The 19635-nt window shown below is 48.5% G+C and overlaps 3 protein-coding genes across 4 annotated transcripts; 2 read left to right on the top strand and 1 right to left on the bottom strand.

Moving 5' to 3' along the window:
• The first annotated feature begins 117 nt into the window (after window positions 1–117).
• On the top strand, window positions 118–8851 carry TMX2 (thioredoxin related transmembrane protein 2). Its single transcript, XM_005891125.3, has 8 exons — window positions 118–356; window positions 5276–5336; window positions 5569–5682; window positions 6442–6518; window positions 6743–6849; window positions 7021–7086; window positions 7166–7295; window positions 8003–8851. Exons 1-8 carry the CDS (start codon window positions 168–170, stop codon window positions 8147–8149), a joined length of 891 nt encoding a protein of 296 aa, XP_005891187.1. The 5' UTR covers window positions 118–167; the 3' UTR covers window positions 8150–8851.
• A 1039-nt stretch (window positions 8852–9890) lies between these two features.
• On the top strand, window positions 9891–11523 carry SELENOH (selenoprotein H). Of its 2 annotated transcripts, none has more exons than XM_070383138.1 (4): window positions 9891–10171; window positions 10239–10384; window positions 10494–10598; window positions 11339–11523. In XM_070383138.1, the coding sequence occupies exons 1-3, from the start codon at window positions 10047–10049 to the stop codon at window positions 10592–10594; spliced, it is 372 nt and encodes a 123-aa protein (XP_070239239.1). In that variant the 5' UTR covers window positions 9891–10046; the 3' UTR covers window positions 10595–10598; window positions 11339–11523. The 2 variants fall into 2 exon arrangements, with proteins under 2 accessions (XP_070239239.1, XP_014332283.2); XM_014476797.2 differs by having other exon boundaries at window positions 9893–10171; window positions 10494–10623.
• Window positions 11524–12137: 614 nt separating this feature from the next.
• BTBD18 (BTB domain containing 18) lies at window positions 12138–18454 on the bottom strand. The gene is made up of 2 exons (XM_005891136.2): window positions 18331–18454; window positions 12138–14197 (listed from the first exon to the last, which is right to left on the bottom strand). Exons 1-2 carry the CDS (start codon window positions 18452–18454, stop codon window positions 12138–12140), a joined length of 2184 nt encoding a protein of 727 aa, XP_005891198.2.
• Between the last annotated feature and the right edge of the window lie 1181 nt (window positions 18455–19635).

Raw genomic sequence — 19635 nt, 5'->3', positions numbered from 1 at the left:
CTTTCTCACCTTCCTTGCCTGCCGTAGGGGCCAATCAGAGATCTAGTTCCGGGTCCAGAGGCGGGGCATCTGACACTTGGCCCAATGGAAACCTTCAATGGTGAGAGAGGCGGGACCAGACCTACGGAAGCCGAAGAGAGCGGCCGGCGCCTCAGGGGGCCGGAAAGATGGCGGTCCTAGCGCCTTTAATTGCTCTCGTGTATTCGGTCCCGCGACTTTCACGATGGCTGGCCCGACCTTACTATTTTTTGTCAGCCCTGCTCTCTGCTGCCTTCCTACTCGTGAGGAAGCTGCCCCCTGTCTGCGAAAGTCTCCCCACGCAACGCGAAGACGGCAACCCGTGTGACTTTGACTGGGTGAGCGACCCCCTCCTCGGGACCCCACGACCTTGACTGTCCCCGCCCTGGTGGTCGCAGCCGGGAGCCCCGAGGCTGGCTGTTTTGAGAACGCCTCAGGTTCCGGGCCTCTTAGCGGACTTGACAGACTACTAAGAGTGTAGGGCGTGGATTGTTATCCAGCCTAAACCTCCTCTGGTTTAGGGTGGGAAAGCAGCCGGTTAGCTCGCCCAACAGTCTAAGCCTTCTGCCTTTTGAGTCCAAGCTCCTTCCCACCGCCCAGTCCATGCTCGACCAGAGTCCTCCCCAAACTGGGCACTCGCACTCTCCTCCAGTGTTGCTCGTTAGTAAAGCCTGTTGAGGAACCAGTGAGTTGTACAAGGCAAGTAGTATCTCTGGTATTCTCGTTTCATTGATGAAGAAACGGATCTTGGCGTGGTTAGGAGATTCGTCCAAGGTCACACAGCTAGTGAGCGACGAGGATTTGCAACCAGTCTTCAGCCATGGTAACAGCACACAGCCGTTTCTTAAAATTAAGTTAACAGTCTCACAGGGCGGACTGTGTGCTGGGCTCTGTGCCGCATACTGCGGATGTAAAAATAAATAAAATTGTTAGGCCTATGGAAATGGAATTGTAAAAAAAAAAAAAAAAAAACGTAAAGAAATCCGTCTCAAGCCTCTTGCAGTCCTCCCTGAACTGGAATGGAGGGACCACTCAGAAAAATAACTTGAGGGGCTTCCCTGGTGGCCCAGGGGTTAAGACTCTGTACTTAACTTGCAGGGGGCCTGGGTTCCATCGCTGGTCAGGGAACTAAGATTCTGCATGTTTTAAGGGGAAAAAAAAAGTGTAAAATAAGTTGAAGCTTTCTGCCCTCTGCTGAATAGCCACATACATGTACTGAGGAAAGACAGTCACCTGAGTTTTTGTCTTTTTTTCCCAAAGGCCCAAATGAGTCTTGAACTTTAACAGAACCTGCTTCCTTACTTTTTATTCTTCACACTTTTTCATACTCTATCCTTTCCCAGTGTTATTAATTAGCTCAGATGTAGCCATCTTCTTCAAAAGATCCTATTTTTATCTATCCCACTTTAACCAAAATAAGACTCAAACATGTAAGTGGATGGAAATAAAGATTTTTATAAAAGGGACTTTTTATGCAATTAATTTCTCTGAATACTCTTCCCTAATTATATGCAAAATACTGGAAGGTGTTATGTTTTCTTTTTACTCTGTTTTTTTTTTTTTTTTTAACTATATAGTACTCATAACTGTTTGTCTTCCTGGAAAATCTGTGTTTTACTCATTTAGCCTGGTGATTTGGAAGTTACAGTATTAAGGTAGATAGTGTTAGCAAGGATGTGACTTCCCTGGTGGCTCAGCAGTGAAGAATCTACTTGCCAGTGCAGAGACTAGGGTTTGATCCCTGGGTTGGGAAGATCCTCTGCAGAAGGAAATGGCAACCCACTCCAGTATTCTTGCCTGGGAAATCTCATGGACAGAGGAGCCTGGCAGGCTTCAGTACATGGGGCTGCAAAGAGTCAGACAGGACTGAGTGTGTAAGCACATACACCCACAACCTTTGAGTTTGAATAAGGGCCAAGTATTAGATAACAACAAGGAAGTAGTATTAATTTTGTTAGATATGATAATGGTATTTTAGTTTAAGAAAGAAGTTCTTATCTGTAAGCAGTATGTACTGAAATCTTTATAGTCAAAATGATACAGTTGCAATTTGCTTTTAAGTTTCTTCAGCAAAAGAAATGGGTAGCGTAGATGAAATATTTTGCCATATTGGCAAAATATTACTATTGAAACTGAGTATTAGGGGTTTACTAGGGTATTGTAGGAGGCGGAAGATAATTTTCCCTTTGCCCTTCTGAGGTCTTGCCTGAGACTACTGTAATAAAAGACAGATTGAAGTCAATTAAAATACAAACACGTTTATTAACATGTGTAACTTGTGTACAAGGGAGATACCCAGGGAAAAATCAGTGACAAAGAGGCTTAGAATTCCAGCTTATATGGCATCTTCAACAAAGAACAATAGATTTGTGGAGAAATGACAGGATGAAGAAGGAAGGAGTTTTAGGTTTGCAGGAGCTGAAAATTGGAAAGGTAAACTGATGGTAGATAAAGGCAAGTTTGTTACGGTGGATCCCTCTGGCGCTATCTCCAGGCTGATAGCATCTAAAGTTATCTCCCCTGATTAGTTTTGTCCTTGGTAAAGAAGGTAAATTTTTGTCCTACTCTTAGACACGTAAGGGAAGGGCATGGAGCTTTTCTTTATTTTACTTCTCATCAGTTGCCTTTAGACTCAAAATAATCCTTATGCCAAAATGGCGTACTTGGGAGTGGCGTATTCTGCCACCCTTCAGTATCCTCTCTGATTTGGTGTGTGTTTGAGAATTTCCTTAATAAAAAGTTTGAAACAGGGCTACGCTGGTTACTCGGTGGTAAAGAATCCACCTGTCAATGCAAGAGACACAGGTTTGATCCCCAGTCAGGAAGGATTCCACGTGGTGTGGCGCAGCTCAGCTGGTGCGCATAGCTACTGAGCCTGTGCTCTGGAGCCCGGGAGCCGCACTGCTTTCCTGAAGCCCACGTGCCCTAGAACTCGTGCTCTGCCATGAGGGGGCCACCCCAGTGAGAAGCCTGCTCACCCCCATGAGGGAAAAGCCTGCCTAGCAACAAAGGCCGGGCACAGCCAAAAACAAGTAAAGATAAAATTAGCTTTAAAAAAAAGTTTAAAACGGTGAATAAACAAGCAAACAACCAAGGGAGCTCTTGTTTATGCAGTTATTCTGGAACCCAGTCTCGTCCTGTCTCCTGCTGATGGCCTTAAGATCATCCCAGCACCATGCCAGCAGGTGGACAAAGAAAGCTGTCCTGCAAGGATGTGCATCCCCTTTCTTAACTGCTTAGGCACAGAAGTGGTGCGTCACTTCTGCTCACAGTGCGTTTAGGAGTGCTGGTCACACAGTTCTCCCTAGATGCAGTATGTCCAGGAGAAGAAGGAAGTAAAGTTTGGAGTATACATGGCTGGTCTTTACCACAGACACATTCTGTCTTTAGAGTATATTCCTTTTAGTCCTGTCTTTGGTCTCCTGATTGGGCATAATTCTCTTTTAAATCTTTGCATAATTATAAAAGCCACTTTTTTTTTTAAATTTTATTTTATTTTTAAACTTTACGTAATTGTATTAGTTTTGCCAAACATCAAAATGAATGCATCACAGGTATACATGTGCTCCCCCTCCTGAACCCTCCTCCCTCCTCCCTCCCCATACCATCCCTCCAGGTCGTCCCAGTGCACCAGCCCCAAGCATCCAGTATCGTGCATTGAACCTGGACTGGCATCTTGTTTCATACGTGATATTTTACATGTTTCAATGCCATTCTCCCAAATCTTCCCACCCTCTCCCTCTCCCACAGAGTCCATAAGACTGTTCCGTACATCAGCGTCACTTTTGCTGTCTCGTACACAGGGTTATTGTTATCATCTTTCTAAATTCCATATATATGCGTTAGTATACTGTATTGGTGTTTTTCCTTCTGGCTTACTTCACTCTGTATAATAGGCTCCAGTTTCATCCACCTCATTAGAACTGATTCAAATGTATTCTTTTTAATGGCTGAGTAATACTCCATTGTGTATATGTACCACTGCTTTCTTATCCATTCATCTGCTGATGGACATCTAGGTTGCTTCCATGTCCTGGCTATTATAAATTTAAAGCCAGTTTCATTCTTGAAAACTCTTCCTAATTTCTACTCGGGTGGAATATTTATTAAGGTCTGTCATATTTCCTACCTACACCCCCCGCCCCACACATTCAATGTCCATTTCTAAATCCAGTCAGTTGCTTTTTGTTGGAGACTGAGGCTAAAAACCTAGGTCCCTGATTGCCAGCCGTAAATCACAGTTAATTGGTTCTGTCTGAAATAATGATTTGGATCCTGTATGACTAACAGAAAGGTATGGAACGCCTCAAACCCTCCAGTCTACAGAAGGCCCTCCCCGTGTGCAATCTCTCACAAAGTCCTTGTTACTCTTCACTGCAGTCTTTACTCTTTGAAGTTTGCGTCTTTGTCATTTTCATTGTCTGTCTCACTTAACTCACATGCAACTTACCTTCTGGAAGGTGAGGACGAACAGCACACTAGTGGTACTGAAAGTCCCTCTGAGAGGTTTGAAGGGCCTCCTTCAGCTCTCAGGTTATATTCAAGGTGCATGGATTATCACTGAATATTAGGTGGAGAGGAATGTTTTACCTTAAAACCAAACAAATGGAATAACCATCTGTTGTACTGATGGGAATGATTGAGAAAGTTTACCTGGGAAAGTTATATTGTACCAGAGTCATGCTGAGTTGATTGTAGTATCTTACAGTTTTACACCATATACTTTATATAACTGTTTCATACTTCTTATCTTCTTTAATCCTCAGTTAGGGAAGCCCGTGCTCCCAGGTGAAGTACTTTGCTGAAAGGCAACAGGCAGTTTGTGGTAGTGGTAGAATTGGAGCCTGGATCTTCTGACTGGTGTTTTCCCCACTACCCCTTGTGCGTGCTAAGTCACTTCAGTTGTGTCTGACTCTTTTCGACCCCGTGGACTGTAGCCCTCTAGGCTCCTCTGTTCATGGGATTCTCCAGGCAAGAATACTGGAGTTGCCATGCCCTTCTCCAGGGGATTGTCCCAACCCAGGATTAAACCCGCCCCTCTGTGTCTCCTGCGTTGGCAGGTGAGTTCTGTACCACTAGCGCACCTGGGAAGCCAGCACTGCTGCTTAGCTGAGTCCTGTCATTTCTCTACTGTTAGCATTCCCAGTTTGGATCTTCGTTCATTTTTTCTCTGTTGGTTTGTATCACATATTTGGCTCCCTTGGTCACCCAAATCGTTTCCATTCATGCCATTCCTGACGCTCTGATTCTGTTCCAGAGAGAAGTGGAGATCCTGATGTTTCTCAGCGCCATCGTGATGATGAAGAACCGCAGGTCCAGTAAGTGTGGTTTCCCGCGGTTCAGACCAAGGACCTCCGGAGTCTTCCCCTCATGTTATGAGAGGGGCATAACTTGGTGAACTTGTCCCTCATTCTCTGCCAAGGCTGAATTTGACCTTAGACTTTTATCCTCTCCCCCCTCTCCCGTTTCAAAGTATTCCAAGGAGAGGGACAAATAATAGAACATGGGAGCACGCAGCCCAGCCTGACCTCTGACATCTTTGTGTTTCAGTCACCGTGGAACAGCATATAGGCAACATCTTCATGTTTAGTAAGGTGGCCAATGCGATTCTTTTCTTCCGCCTGGATATCCGTATGGGCCTGCTTTATATCACACTCTGCATAGGTAAGGAGAGTGTAAGACTTGGTTGTGGGAACCAAATTCCAGCACCAAACCAGTTTCTCCATACCTGTCTTCCATAGCTTATAACCAATTAACTGTGAGACTCAGATGGTGAGAACCTACAGAGATTGTATTTTAAGAGGAAGGGAATGTGTCTGTGTATGTCTACAAAACGCACTCTTTGGTACTTGGAATCTTTGGGTTGGTTTGAAAGTAAATCCCCTACTCAAGGCCTTATATGTTTTCTGTGCTGACTTAACATGCACAACATGAGAGCTGCAAGGTAAGTTTTAATTGGGGGAAAACGAGGCCTGCAGGCTGGGAGACAGCACCTCAGTTAGCTCTGAGGAACTGGTCCAGAGAGGTGGGACGAAAGGACAGTGTGTATTTGATTTTGGCGAAGGGGGGAGTACATGCAGTCAGCATATGTTTTTATAGAAAGTGTGTGCTAGTCTCATGAAGCTTTCTGCCAGTCACGAGAAACCGTTGTCACCATAAAGAATCTTGGTGCTTTTCTAGATGTGAGGAGATACACGAATTGAGCTCATAAAATCGGCTCCTGAGAATATTTAACTATCGGAAGACCCGTACTGCCAGTTTTTCCCTGAGCGCAGGGCGCCTCGTTTCTGCTCTGCACCCTGAGCTCCTTCAGAGGGTGTTGAAGGTCGGCAGCTGCGGGCGCGTGTGACTTAATCCTTACAGAGGTAGATGGCGAGTGCCACTTTGCAGTTAACACCTGTGACACCCTTTTTCTGTGTTTAGTGTTCCTGATGACCTGCAAACCCCCCCTGTATATGGGCCCTGAGTACATCAAGTACTTCAGTGACAAAACCATTGATGTGAGTACTCTTCTTCCCCGTTCCTGGGTGCCTTGGGGGTGATTTTGTCATTGCGCTCCCTACTCAGAGGAACAGCCGTGCTTCAGGATGGAATTCAAGGGCACTGGTTCATTGTGGGGTCTACAGAGGTATGGGGAAGCCGAGATGAGGAGTTAGGTGCTAAAGTCTGAATCTTCCAGGAGCCTGTGTAATTCAGTTCACCGTTTCCTCTCTGTGTGTGGCAGGAGGAGCTGGAGCGGGACAAGAGGGTCACTTGGATCGTGGAGTTCTTCGCCAACTGGTCTAGTGACTGCCAGTCATTTGCCCCTATCTACGCTGACCTCTCGCTCAAGTGAGTGGGACAGAGGGAGGGGCGGTAGAAATTGTCCCTTCCCTCTCGTTGGTTTGGCCTTGGTTTTTGCACACTGCAACCAAAGGCACTCCTGCCCCACCCTCAGGTATCTGTGCCTCTGTTTCATTGATTCCTTCTCTCTCATCTTGTGAAACAATACATTCCTCCCAGATACAACTGTACGGGGCTGAATTTTGGGAAGGTGGACGTTGGACGCTACACTGACGTTAGTACACGGTATGTGAGGGCCTGGGCAGGGGGTCCCCTGGGGCGATACACGCAGATGCACTTACAGAGAACCTTCTGGATCCTGCAGGTACAAGGTGAGCACGTCACCCCTCACCAAGCAGCTGCCTACCCTGATCCTGTTCCAAGGTGGGAAGGAGGTTATGCGGCGGCCGCAGATCGACAAGAAGGGCCGGGCTGTCTCTTGGACGTTCTCGGAGGTACATGAGCGGGCAGGTGGTTCGCAGGAGGGTGTAGAACAGGAGGTCAGTTTGGAGCGCACCCTGGGTTTGATTCCTAGTTCTGCTACTTGCCCACAAGCTTTGAGAGTGTGGACTGTTTATTAGGTCTCATTCATGGATTCACTCAGCAAATTATCCTACCACGTGCCAGACATTATAGCAGTAAGGAACGGTTATTAGTTAAGACTCAGTTTCGGTGGCTCTTACAGTCTGTTTCCTTGGCAGTAAATTGGAGAGGGTAACATTTGCTTACAGGTTTTGTTTTGCAGATTACATTAAATAATGTAGCTATAATTCTTGGCACAGTGACTGGCACATAATAGGTGAATATTAATTGACTTTTTCAGGTACCCCCAAAAAAGAGATCTGGGTTAGATTCCTGTCCTTTGCTTCCTCCCTTCCTAGACTGTGTAAATACAGTTGGCCTTTGCACAAACGAGTCAGAACTGTGTCGGTCTGCTCGTGTGGATGTTGTTCAATAGTAAAAACTACAGTGCTGCGCAGCCTGCGTGGTCGGCTGGAGCCGGACTGTGGTTGCGGAAGGCTGACTATAGTTATACATGGATTTTTGACTGCAAAAGGGTCGGTGCCCCAACCACACCCCTGTTCGACGGTCAACTGTACTTCTTCCCAGACACGACTCTCCCTTCCAGCTTGAACCTGATGCGTGTGTCCCTTTTGCACAGGAGAATGTGATCCGAGAATTCAACTTGAATGAGCTCTATCAGCGGGCCAAGAAGCTGTCAAAGGCTGGAGATAAGATCCCCGAGGAGCAGCCTGTGGCCGCTGTGCCTGCTGCCGTGCCAGATGAGGAGAGCAAGAAGGACAAATAGGACCCCTGCTCCAGTGCTTCCTCTCCTGTCAGTCCCTGGCACCTCAGGGGCCCTGCCCTTGTGTAACCACAAGCCTTGCCTGAGACCTGGGCCTTTTATTTATGTTTCCCCTGTTTGGCTATGCCTAGATGGGGAGGGTATCGCTTCTGACTTTTAAGAGGCATCCAGGGCAATGACAGGCACCCTCTCGGAAGGCCCCCACTGTTGCGGCCCGCTGTTTCACTGGAGGGAGGGAAAGATCTTGTCTGGTGGAGGGAGAAGGCTTGCCCTCCAAGCGGGGCCAGTGCGTCAACCACCATGTGCTGCCCGACGTCTCCATCAGGCTCTGGTCTCATTCCTCACGGTGGCGCCATGCAGCCTCCTTAGCCTAGATTAAACCCTAACAAACAGGCCAAGGTGCAGAGTTAGTGCTGAGATTTTCCCCTCAAGGAATCTTACTCCTTTAGGCCCTTCTGGCTTAGTCTGGCCTGTACTTAAAAAAGTGTAAGCCTGTGACCGGTCCCAAGGAAAAACCTTCAACCACAGACTTTTCTCTTTGAAGATTACTGAATAATCTACGTATTTTATGAAGATTGGGAAGAAGGGGAATAGAAGTTGGAGACTTCCTTTGTGTGGTGGGCCCTGGACGATGGCTCATTTAACCCTCCTGCATCCTCCCCACACCCAGTTGATGGTTTTGCACAATAAAGAGACTGAGAATTACTTTATTTTGCCTTTGTGTGTGATTCATGCATTACAAGTGAAGTGTTGGTCGCTCCTGCATTAGAAAAGCCAGGCAATTGCAGAGGACTCTGCCATGTTCATTTCAAAGGCCATCCTGATTAGCTCATCAGATGCTGCACACAGGTCCCCACACTGTGGACAGCTGCAGGTTTGGGTCTTCCCTCTGTTGGTGTTTAGTCGCTCAGTCATCCTATGGACTAGTCTGCCAGGCTCCTCCGTCCATGGCATTTCCTTGGCAAGAATACTGGAGTGGGTTGCCATTTCCTTTCTCCAGGGGATCTTCCCAACCCAGGAGCACACCCATGTTTCCTGCATTGGCAAGTGGACTCTACCACTTACCACCTGGGAAGCCCTTTTGAAGAGTAGCTATCCAACAGAACTGAAGAATCTACTAGATTATTATGATGACAATACAGACCTTAATGAGAGAGAAGGGGGAGGAAATGAGGGATGAGTAGGACTTAAGAAATCCCTGGGCATCTTTTCAAAATAGACATAGATAGGCTTGTCAAAATCTCAGGACCTTTGCATGCATTTAAAAATGTTCCTCAAATGGTGGTGATATTACTAACACCCTACTAACATCCCACTTGAAAATCAATGATGTAAACAAAATAGTAAATTTACTTTATTCATATTAATGAAGGATCCTGAATGATTACCGACGTTAGATCTAAGCAATTAACTTGGAAGAAGCTCAAAATGAATTGGAGATATAATATTGGCTTGGCTTTAAAGACTAGGAAACAATCCAAGCTTCAAATCAAAACCTTGCACCCGTAACAAAGTTTACTTAACCCCAGAGTTAAGCTGTACACTCGGTCTGGGACTGATCCGTGGGTCCCAGGAGCGAAGTTTTGGGTAGCAGTCATGATGGACACCGTTCAAGCTGGCGCCGCGGTTACAGAAACGCCTGCGTGAAGACTTGTTTTCACAGCGACCCGGCCCCCGGCCAGGTGGTTGGGCGCGGCGCTCCGCACCTCCCCGCGTCTGCGCGCAGCGCGGCTTCGCCCGCGGCCCCGCCTCCAGACCACGTGTGCGCCCTGCGCCACGCTTGCCGCAGCTTAAGAGGTTTCACGTCGGGAGCTGAGTTCCTGGGCTGCGGTTCGGCGCTCGGAGCCGGGCTGGCCTGTGCCCGCGGCTGTGCCCTGTCCCCAACCGGGCCCCAGGCGCCATGGCGTCCCGCGGGAGGAAGCGGAAGGCCGAGGCGGCGCTGGCCGCTGCGGCCGAGAAGCGGGAGAAGCCGGCCGGCGGCCAGGAAGGGGGAGTGGAGGGGCCGAGCGTCGTCATCGAGCACTGGTGAGCGGCCCGGGGCGCGGGCGCCGCAGGCCTGGGCCGGGCTCTGACCTCGCCCCTCTCCCCACAGCACGAGCTGACGAGTCTACGGGCGCAACGCCGCGGCCCTGAGCCAGGCGCTGCGCCTGCAGGCCCCCGAGCTGACGGTGAAGGTGAACCCCGCCAGGCCGCGGAGGGGCAGCTTCGAGGTGACGTTGCTGCGCGCCGACGGCAGCAGTGAGTGCGGGCCGGGCGCGGGGGCCTCCAGACCGCCGCCTCCCGGTGGCTTCGGGGAACGGCTGCAGGGTTCCATAGCCGTTGGGCTTCACGTGGCCTTTCTTCCCAGGCGCGGAGCTCTGGACGGGTCTTAAGAAGGGGCCCCCACGCAAACTCAAGTTTCCGGAGCCTCACGTGGTGCTGGAGGAGCTGAAGAAGTACCTTTCGTAGAGAGGTGGGGCAGAAGGCGTCTCGCTGAGGTTCGAGATGGCGAATGGCGGGGAGTGGGGCTGATCTTCGTGCGGCTGCTGGCGAAGCAGCCCTTCCTGTTAAACCCCCGATCCCACACAGGACGTAGGTTTTCCATGACTCGCTTCTGCTCTCGGGCTTTCCTCTAGTGGGAATACCTCTTCCCCTTTTTCCTGGTGGAAAACTGAAAGTCGCCCCACCCCCCCCTAAAAAAAATTTCCTATTCAGTGTGCCCTTTGCTACCTTTATGTTTCATTCCAGTGTCTCTGAGCTAAGTCGTGGAATGCCGTTGGTAATGTAAATGACTATGAGAATGCAAATTGTGACCTTAAAGGATGCAGAGAACTGTGTCCCTTGGAGTATGGGCCGATTTTCTGTTTTCTAAAAAAACAGCTCACTTTCCTGTAAACCCACCGATGCCCTCATTTGTGTGTGTGTTGATTCTCCCTGGCCAAATCTCTGTGTAGTTTCAGGTATGCCTACTGCCTCTTGTGTTAGCATATGCTGCCAGCCCTGCGTGGTGATGCCAGCACTCCTGGGCACAGAACCCGACCCTGTCTTTGTCCGAGTGCTGCAGACCGGGCTTTGGCATGTTGTCAGGCACTTGATGTTGAGTGAGATGGGGGCAGTGTGTGTGTACACCCCTTGAGCTGTGTCCAGTGGTGGAGGGCTGGCTAGGATTACCTGGATCCCTTCTCTAACTCTTTTCCTTTCTCCTTTTCACAGCCTCTGTCCCTGGTGATGTTGGAGCATTTATGACGGGACATGGCCAAACTTTAGTCATGTCCCTGAAGCTGTGGTTTCCTCCCCTCCAGAAACGAGGGTTCAGTTGTGAGGCAGTCCTCTAGTAAGACATTGAAAAGTTCTTGGATTTGGTTTAATAGAAATTAAAGGATTTGAGTTTACATAAAGCCTGAGTCCTGAAGTAAATTTATTAATATGGGAAGGGGTGCCCTAAGCCAGTCTTATGGGATTGGTCCTCGTGTTCCTCATAGCCTGAGGTCACCAATTAACTTGGGTCTCCTATGGTCCTTAATAGAGCATGAGAAACACTTGTAAAAACTATGGGGGAAAAGGAAATAAAAGGAACTATTTTTCTCACCTCACTTCTCAGAAGTGATGGTGCAGGACATCTTCCCAGCCCCGTGGAGCTTTTGGCTACACTTCCCATGCCGGCAGTGACTAAGCCATACATACCAGGTACTAGGGATCAGATGCCTGCTGATCGGGGAGACTGGCTTTGGCTGTCACCTATGACTCACTAGAGTTGGTGACCACAGAGTTTATTGTTTCACTTGTCACTAACTGGAAGACAAGATTATAAAAGAAGGGGATTCGAGTTCATAATCTTCTACCTATGGAATGACTTTTGCCTGGCTCCAAAAGCCTGGGGAGGGAAGGAGCGCTTCAGGTGTGCCTGCCTCTGGTGCTGAGAGCACAGGGACACATGCTGGCCTGTTGGCGGCCTCTTAGCCAGCATGTCCCTCCCTCCCAGTCCCTGTGGCCTGCCCTCCCCGCTTTGCCACTACGTTAGTATATCTACCTCTGTTTCTGACTCTGAGGAAGGGTCAGGCCACACGGAGAGAATACCCATGGGTAGAATCCCCTCTGACAGTGAGTCTACATCAATCTCCTCTTCAGGGCTGGCAGGAAGTGGACCCACCCACTCAGAGTTGCCAGATCCCTCTTTGCCTGCCTCTGGAGCTGGGTATAATACCTCATCCATTGATAGGGACACTTCCAGGCCAGCGTCCACCCAGTTTGAACAGGGAGGCGAGAGGTCTCCATAGGACTTTTGGGGAGGGTCAAGGGAGTCCATTTGGAGAAGTTTGTCTCTCTGACCTTCCAGTGGCTGGGAGCTGCTAATTTCCAGGTCTGGAGTCCAAGAGCCTCCCACTGAAAACACCTCCCCCTCACTTACCTCGGAGGGCATGACAAGGGGGCTGAAGGGCTCAGCTGGCTCTTTGTTCTCAGAGGGCAGGACTAGGGGGCTGAAGGGCTCAGCTGGCTCTTTGTTCTCACCAAGAGGTTCCTTTTCCAGTCCTGTGAGCTCCCTGGGCCAGAGCTCCACGTCTGGCAAACACCATTCTTCCCCTTCAATCCAGGTCTTGCCTGTTTCTGTCAGGTGGTAACTCGGGGTCCTGCAGCCCTCAGCCCGGGGACTCTCCAGAGACTCCATGGGCGGCTCAATGTCGGAGCCGCAGAGCATGAAATCCAGGATCTCCTCCAGCTCGCTGGTGGCGGCAGCACTGGTGATGCGGTACTCCTCAGCTTCGCAGGGCTGCCCAAGCAGGGCTGGGTTGAATGTGTAGGACTCTCTGCAGTCCATGTCCAGTCTAGGTTCCTTTCCTACCAGCTCTGGGCTGGACCCAAACTCGGACTTCTCCACTGGGTGGTCTGGGGAGCTGCCGGCAGAGAGCAAAACGTCTTGTAGCCTGGAGCACACGGGTGAGTCCTCACACAAGTTTGTTCTCGCGGAAGACAGGTCCTGCTCCTTACCTGAGGATGGCTGTGTCCCCAGAGGCTCTCCTGAGTCTTTGAGTTCTGGGATTTGAGGGCTATCTTGAGAGATTCTGAGGGGAGGCTCCTGAACGACTTCCCAGCAGGTCCCGTTGACTATCTTTCGAAGCTTCACTCTCCCAACCTGCCCCTCCTCTGCTGAGTCTGGGTGAGGAGTCCTGACTTCGGGGCTCCACTTCTTGTTCCCAGCCGTCTTCCCAAGACCCGATGCACTTGGGCTGCTCCTGAGGGGACTAGCTCGCCCCGTTTTCTGCTTGTCCTCTGGTGCTTCTTTATTTGTACTCTTCTGCCGCCACAGACGCCGGCCAGGGGCTGTGGGCACTGAGCTGGCTCCACTGAGGAGGCTGGCAGGCTTGGATGTGCAGACATCGGGAGACGGCTTTGAGCGGCTCAGCTTGATCTTTCTGGGCAGGAGTCGCTCGTCTACGCAGGGGTACAAGCTGGGTGGGGAGAGTGAGATAGGACCGAGGGCAGGGTCACTCCTGTTCTCTTTGGGTCCCTGACTGTGGCTCGATGGTGAAGCACTTGGTTCTTGTGGAGCTGGGCAGGCCCTGGCCTTCCTCTTGAGTAGGAGAGCGCCAGACGAGTTCTCCGGGTTCTGTTGGTGGTTCTTCTCTGGGGGTCCCTCCTCCTTCCCCAAGGACTTCAGTCTCGCTGCCCTGAGAGGACAGGGCGCCTGGGTGACAGGCAGGGGGGCTCGAGGCCGCCGGCTGGAAGCCACCACCCTGGCAGAGATTGGCGCGGGGCTGGGAGGCTGCAGGCACTCCCTGTTCAGCCTTCGACCCTGAGGGACCTTCACCAGCTTCCCACCCTCTAGCTGAAGGGATTCGAGCTCAGACACTCGGAGCTGGCGGGCTGCGGAAAGCACGTCCTGGACTTCTTCCCCAGATAATTCCATCTCGGAGGTGTACAGGAAGTCCACCAGCTTCCTCAGGGTCCTGATCTTCAGGCCCCCGAGCTCAAGCACCACCTTCCGACCCTGGGCTGGCTTCTCCCGCTCCAGGCGCTCCGTGAAGAAGGGGCTGCAGGCTGACAGGATGCAGCAGTGAGCTGGGACTGCCTCACCTGCAGGGAAACCCAAGTATTTACCTCAGGCTGGTGGCACGCTCGCGGGTTAAACACAGACACTATGCCTGAATGTGCTGTCCCTTCTGTTGCCCTCATGGAAGTTCAAGTAGGAGAAATCTGTTTCTTCTGCCTACCTGGAACATTCTGCCATTACCCAGCTAACTCAGTTTTTATCTTTACAGGTTTATTTTAGGCTTTCAGAAAGCCTTCCCCACCCCTCCTCCGCCATCCCGTCTGGGTTAGCTAGCTATCACAGCATTCAGCTATTTGCATTGGAACTGTCCATCTCCTTCACAAAACTTCTAAGCTCCAAGGACAGGAACGGTGCCTGTCTGACTCACTGAAGAATACCCAGTACTTGACACAAAGTAGGGGCTCAAACACTTGCTGAATAAATGTTTTTGACTCACCCAAGAGCTTAAAAATTTGTACAGAAGCTGCTTGTGACCTAATCAAAAGATCATGAGCTTTGGATATGGATAATCAGGATAATCAGGGAAGCTTGCTTCCCTGGTGGCTCAGACAGTAAGAAATCTGCCTGCAACACAGGAGACCCAGGTTCCATCCCTGGGTCACGAACATCCCCTGGAGGAGGGCATGGCTACCCGCTCCAGGATTCTTGCCTGGAGAATTCCATGAACAGAGGAGCCTGGTGGGCTACAGTCCATGGGGGGCTCGAGGCCGCCGGTTGGAAGCCACCACCCTGGCAGAGATTGGCGCAGGGCTGAGAGTCGGACACGACTGAGTGACTTTCACTTTTCAGTTAGGGCTCAGTTCTCTCCTGAAATCTCTCCACTGCGTGGTATCCACTGTCCTGAGCCACCTTCTCATTTTATGGGCACTTCTGGAGAAATTTTTCCCTCTCCCATGGCTTCCGTTAGCAAAGGCTTGCTGATGATTCCCAGATCCAACCCTGCCCAGATACCTCTTCTGAAATACTAAGCATGCCACAGCCTGCAAGACAACAGGGACGTCCCACAAGTACCTCCAATGCAAGCTTTCTAGAAAGTAAACTCACCATTCCCCACACTCCAAAACTTCCTGATTTTTACTTCAAAATAAGAACACATTCACCCAATGGCCCAGGCCCGAAAACTAGAAGTCGTGTTTGATTCTTCCTTTTTTCTTACTCACTGCATCTAATCAAATATTAAGTTTTCTTTAAAAAAACCCTAGTAACTCTTGAGTCCTTATTAGGTGCCAGGCACCTAAGGCTCTTACCAGAATTAATTTTAATCTTCACTGCAACCTTGTGAGGTAGTTCTTATTACAGATGAGTAAACTGGCATAGTCTACTACTACTAAGTCACTTCAGTCGTGTCTGACTCTGTGACCCCATAGACGGCATAGTCTAGTAATGTGCAAAATTACAGTTAGTTAACCATGCAGTCCCATCACTTCATGGCAAATAGATGGGGAAACGGTGCCTGACTTTACTTTTTTGGGCTCCAAAATCACTGCAGATGGTGACTGCAGCCATGAAATTAAAAGACGTTTACTCCTTGGAAGCAAAGTTATGACCAACCTAGACAGCATATTAAAAAGCAGAGACATTACTTTATCAACAAAGGTCCATCTAGTCAAGGCTATGGTTTTTCCAGTAGTCATGTATGGATGTGAGAGTTGGACTGCAAAGAAAGCTTGAGTCTTTTGAACTGTGGTGTTGGAGAAGACTCTTGAGAGTCCCTTGGACTGCAAGGAGATCCAACCAGTCCACCCTAAAGGAGATCAGTCCTGAGTGTTCATTAGAAGGACTGATGTTGAAGCTGAGACTCCAATACTTTGGCCACCTGATGTGAAGAGCTGACTCATTTGAAGAGACCCTGAGGCTGGGAAAAATTGAGGGCAGGAGGAGAAAGGGACAACAGAGGATGAGATGGTTGGATGGCATCACCGACTCAATGGACATGAGTTTGGATGAACTCCGAGTTGGTGATGGACAGGGAGGCCTGGCGTGCTACGGTTCATGGGGTCGCAGAGTCGGATATGACTGAGCGACTGAACTGAAGGAGCAGGGACAAGATTTGAACCCAAGGCTACCTCAGTCTATGTTCTTAACTGCAGCAAATTTTGTAAATTCTTTTTGTTGCTGTTGTTCAATCGCTAATTTGTGTCTGACTCTCTTCATCCCATGGACTGTAGCACATCAGGCTTCCCTGTCCTTCACTATCTCCTGGAGCTTGCTCAAACTCATGTCCATTGAGTCAGTGATGCTATCCAACCATCTCATCCTCTGTCGTTCCCTTCTCCTCTTGCCCTCAATCTTTCCCAGCATTAGGGTCTTTTCCGATGAGTCAGCTCTTTGCATCAGGTGGCCAAAGTATTGGAGTTTCAGCTTCAGCATCAGTCCTTCCAATGAATTCAGGGTTTATCTCCTTTAGCACTCACTGGTTTGATCTCCCTGATGTCCAAGGGACTCTCAAGAGTCTTCTCCAGCACCACAATTTGAAAGCATCAATTCTTCAGTACTCTGCCTTCTTTATGGTCCAACTTTCACATTCGTATACCTCTTTAATACTTATCTTTAATAGCTCATAAACCATATATTTCTTTCTATTCTCAATGCCTTAGTTCAGGCCACAATTCCCTTTTTCCTGGATCCCGAAATGGCCTCCTATCTGGACTCAATAACAATCTAATAATTCCCCTCATTGCCTGAGTGCTATTTCTAAACAAGTTATGACCTTCTTCTTTAAAATCTACAAGTATAATTCCAGTGTTCTGAGGACAAGAGCATCTTCTTTGGTATAACACTTCAGACCTGCTAATTTCTTTAGCCACAGCTCTGATCAATACACTTCTTACAATCTGTGCTGTAGCCATAATGAACCACTTGCAAACCTCTGGCCCATACCTCTCAATCTCGGTACATGCTGTTTTCTCTGCCTGGGAAAATCCTTCCGCACTTCTTCCTACGTCTATTTGTCCTTCACAACTCATCTAAGAGGTTATTTCCTCCAAGAAAATCTCCCTAACCCCATCTCCCAACCTCCTCAGGTCTGTTAAGTAGGTGCCTCTTCTGCTCTCCTGTATCAGCCTATATCTACCCCAATATTATTTATTACACCGCCTCGTTATCTGAATGCATTGGTTACCGGAATATCTCCCCCTTATATGGTCTCCTTACAAGGATGGGCTTTATCTTCATATATACTATGTGCCCATGCTAGTACAGTATACTTTTTTGGTTTACTTTGAATAAAGGAATGAAACGCCACTCTTCTAAGAGAACCAACAGACAAGTCACTTAAATCACTGTCTCAACTTGCACATCTGTATAGAACTGGAACCATACAACAACGTTCTTTATATCACAAGGCTGTCGTGAAAATCAAGATGAGAAACTAAACCATACTGTATGTACTTGGTAAACTGGAGAGTGTTATACAATGTTGGTAATGAAGAAAGTGAACTGCCAAGAGACGAAGTGACTTGCTTGGCAAGACAATAGGAACACAGGGCTTCCCTGGTGGCTCAGTGGTAAAAAAATTTGCCAGCCAATGCAGGAGACACAGGTTCAGTCCCTGGTCTGGGAAGATCCCACATGCTGAGAAGCAAGTAAGCCATACTATTAAGCCTGTGCTCTAGAGCCCAGGGCCCCGTCTACTGAAGCCCGTGCACTCTAGAGCCCATGCGCCGCAACAAGAGAAGCCACTGCAAGGAGCAGCCTGCGCACTGCGATGAAGAGTCCCCACTCACCGCCACTAGAGAAAAGCCGGCGCAGCGATAAAGACCTAGCGCAGCCCAAAACGATAAATAAAAAAGAAAGCAGAAAAGTACATAATAGGACCATTAATACTTACATTCTGCTTAGTACAACATTAAAAGTACCTAAGTGTTTTACATATGTTAAACTCAATCTTCACAATCATCCCATTACCGTATTATCCACATTTTATAGAATTTCTACACTTACGAAGCTTTATAATTAATTCATTTTTTTTTAAAAGGAGTATAATCTCACTTTCACTTTTGAGAAATGTACCCGTCCTAGAAAAAGCTCTTTACCAAACAGGACTCAAAGGCAATCATTACATACTTTCCTGGTTTTGTTCTTCACTGCCTGGCCCTAAAATCATTTTCTCTTAGTCTATGGTGAGTTTTCAATTGAGTCCCTACTAGTCTCTTACCTTCTGCCTGCAGAAGGACATCACAGAACACACCACTCTTTTGCTGGTGATAAAGCTGCAGAAAAGCTAATCGGAGGAACCGGGGATTCCTGTACAGGATTTTGGGACTGGCAGGAGAGCACATGTTGATCTCTTAACAACCTTTCTGGGTTTTCATGGATCAGATTCCTGTGGGTGAGAGAACACCTTTCAGAGGCATGGTTATACCTAATTTTTTTCTCTTTATGTTTAAAATGACAGAGGAATTTTGAAAGTAAGAGACAAAAGCATGAATTGAGGAACCATAAATCCAGGGATTGTGCCCCCAAGTGTATCTTAAGAATATCCTAGTGGTTACAGATGGGAGCTCATTGATAGCCTTAGATTTGAATCTCAGCTCTGTTACTTATTAGCTGAGCTATATAATTTCAGGCAAATGATCTAACTTCTCTGAGTCTTACTTTTCTGATCTAGCTAGGAAATGAGAAGTATAATAGTCCTGTACTAACCTCATAAGGCTGTTTGAGAGATTTAATGAGTCAATTTCTACCAAACTGCTTAGCAGTGTGAGTGCCCGGCACAGAACTGGCACTACACGAATGAAATTTTTGTTATCCTTAAACCTTCCTCGTTCATATCACCAGGGACTCAACTCCCGTGGTGCTGACTGCTCATATTCTTCCTGAGCACCACATTTCTGAGTTTCATGGGTATACTTCCCACATGTAACACATTTTAACAAAACACGTATTGAGTATTAAATGATCTCTAAGAAGTCACACACGCCTTATTTTCTCCAAGCTCACTCTATCACACTAACCAGCAGAGGGTGCACAGCAGAGAAGAGAAGCTGCTGGGCTTGGTGAGGTCTCCAACCGAAATAACAAGACTGCCACCCTTGGTTCAGATGTTCTTGTCCAGAGGAAGCCTGTTTCCGCCTGGAAATTGGTACAGAATTTAGCCTTTAGGTTTGTCAATCTGGTTAACTATCTGGCTAACAGTGAAGCAAGGATGATTATGCTAGATTCTATCCCTTCCCAAGCACAAGCTGGGTATTTGGACTCCGGGCTTACTACGTTTCCAGTTTTCTGCACCGAGATCCCCACACGCTGTACAGGTGGCGTTCCTTTCCCGGCATGCAGGTTTCCGTCAGGTGGCACTGGGGCTCCAAACGGTTCACGTCAAACTATCGGGAAAGAAACGAGTGGAAAAGGTAAATTAAGAAACCGTAGGTTCAATTCCATCCCAGCCAGAGACACGGAAGTGGAGGATGGCAGCGGTTGCAAGGGCCCAAACATAGGCCCTGGGGGAGACTTCCCGACCCAC

This window comes from Bos mutus, chromosome 15, assembly GCF_027580195.1.
Source record: "Bos mutus isolate GX-2022 chromosome 15, NWIPB_WYAK_1.1, whole genome shotgun sequence".
In the NCBI taxonomy this organism is placed as follows: Eukaryota; Metazoa; Chordata; class Mammalia; order Artiodactyla; family Bovidae; genus Bos; species Bos mutus.
The sequence above is the reverse complement of the archived record's forward strand: the minus strand, read 5'-3'. Positions and strand labels throughout refer to the sequence as shown.

Excerpts from the sequence above, each read along its gene's own strand:
- TMX2 (XM_005891125.3), top strand. The coding sequence starts at position 168 with ATGGCGGTCCTAGCGCCTTTAATTGCTCTCGTGTATTCGGTCCCGCGA. Across the intron at positions 357-5,275 it reads ACCCGTGTGACTTTGACTGG|AGAGAAGTGGAGATCCTGAT; the intron begins GTGAGCGACCCC and ends ATTCTGTTCCAG. Across the intron at positions 7,296-8,002 it reads TCTCTTGGACGTTCTCGGAG|GAGAATGTGATCCGAGAATT; the intron begins GTACATGAGCGG and ends CCTTTTGCACAG.
- BTBD18 (XM_005891136.2), bottom strand. The coding sequence starts at position 18,454 with ATGTGCTCTCCTGCCAGTCCCAAAATCCTGTACAGGAATCCCCGGTTC. Across the intron at positions 14,198-18,330 it reads TGTCCTTCTGCAGGCAGAAG|GTGAGGCAGTCCCAGCTCAC; the intron begins GTAAGAGACTAG and ends GTTTCCCTGCAG.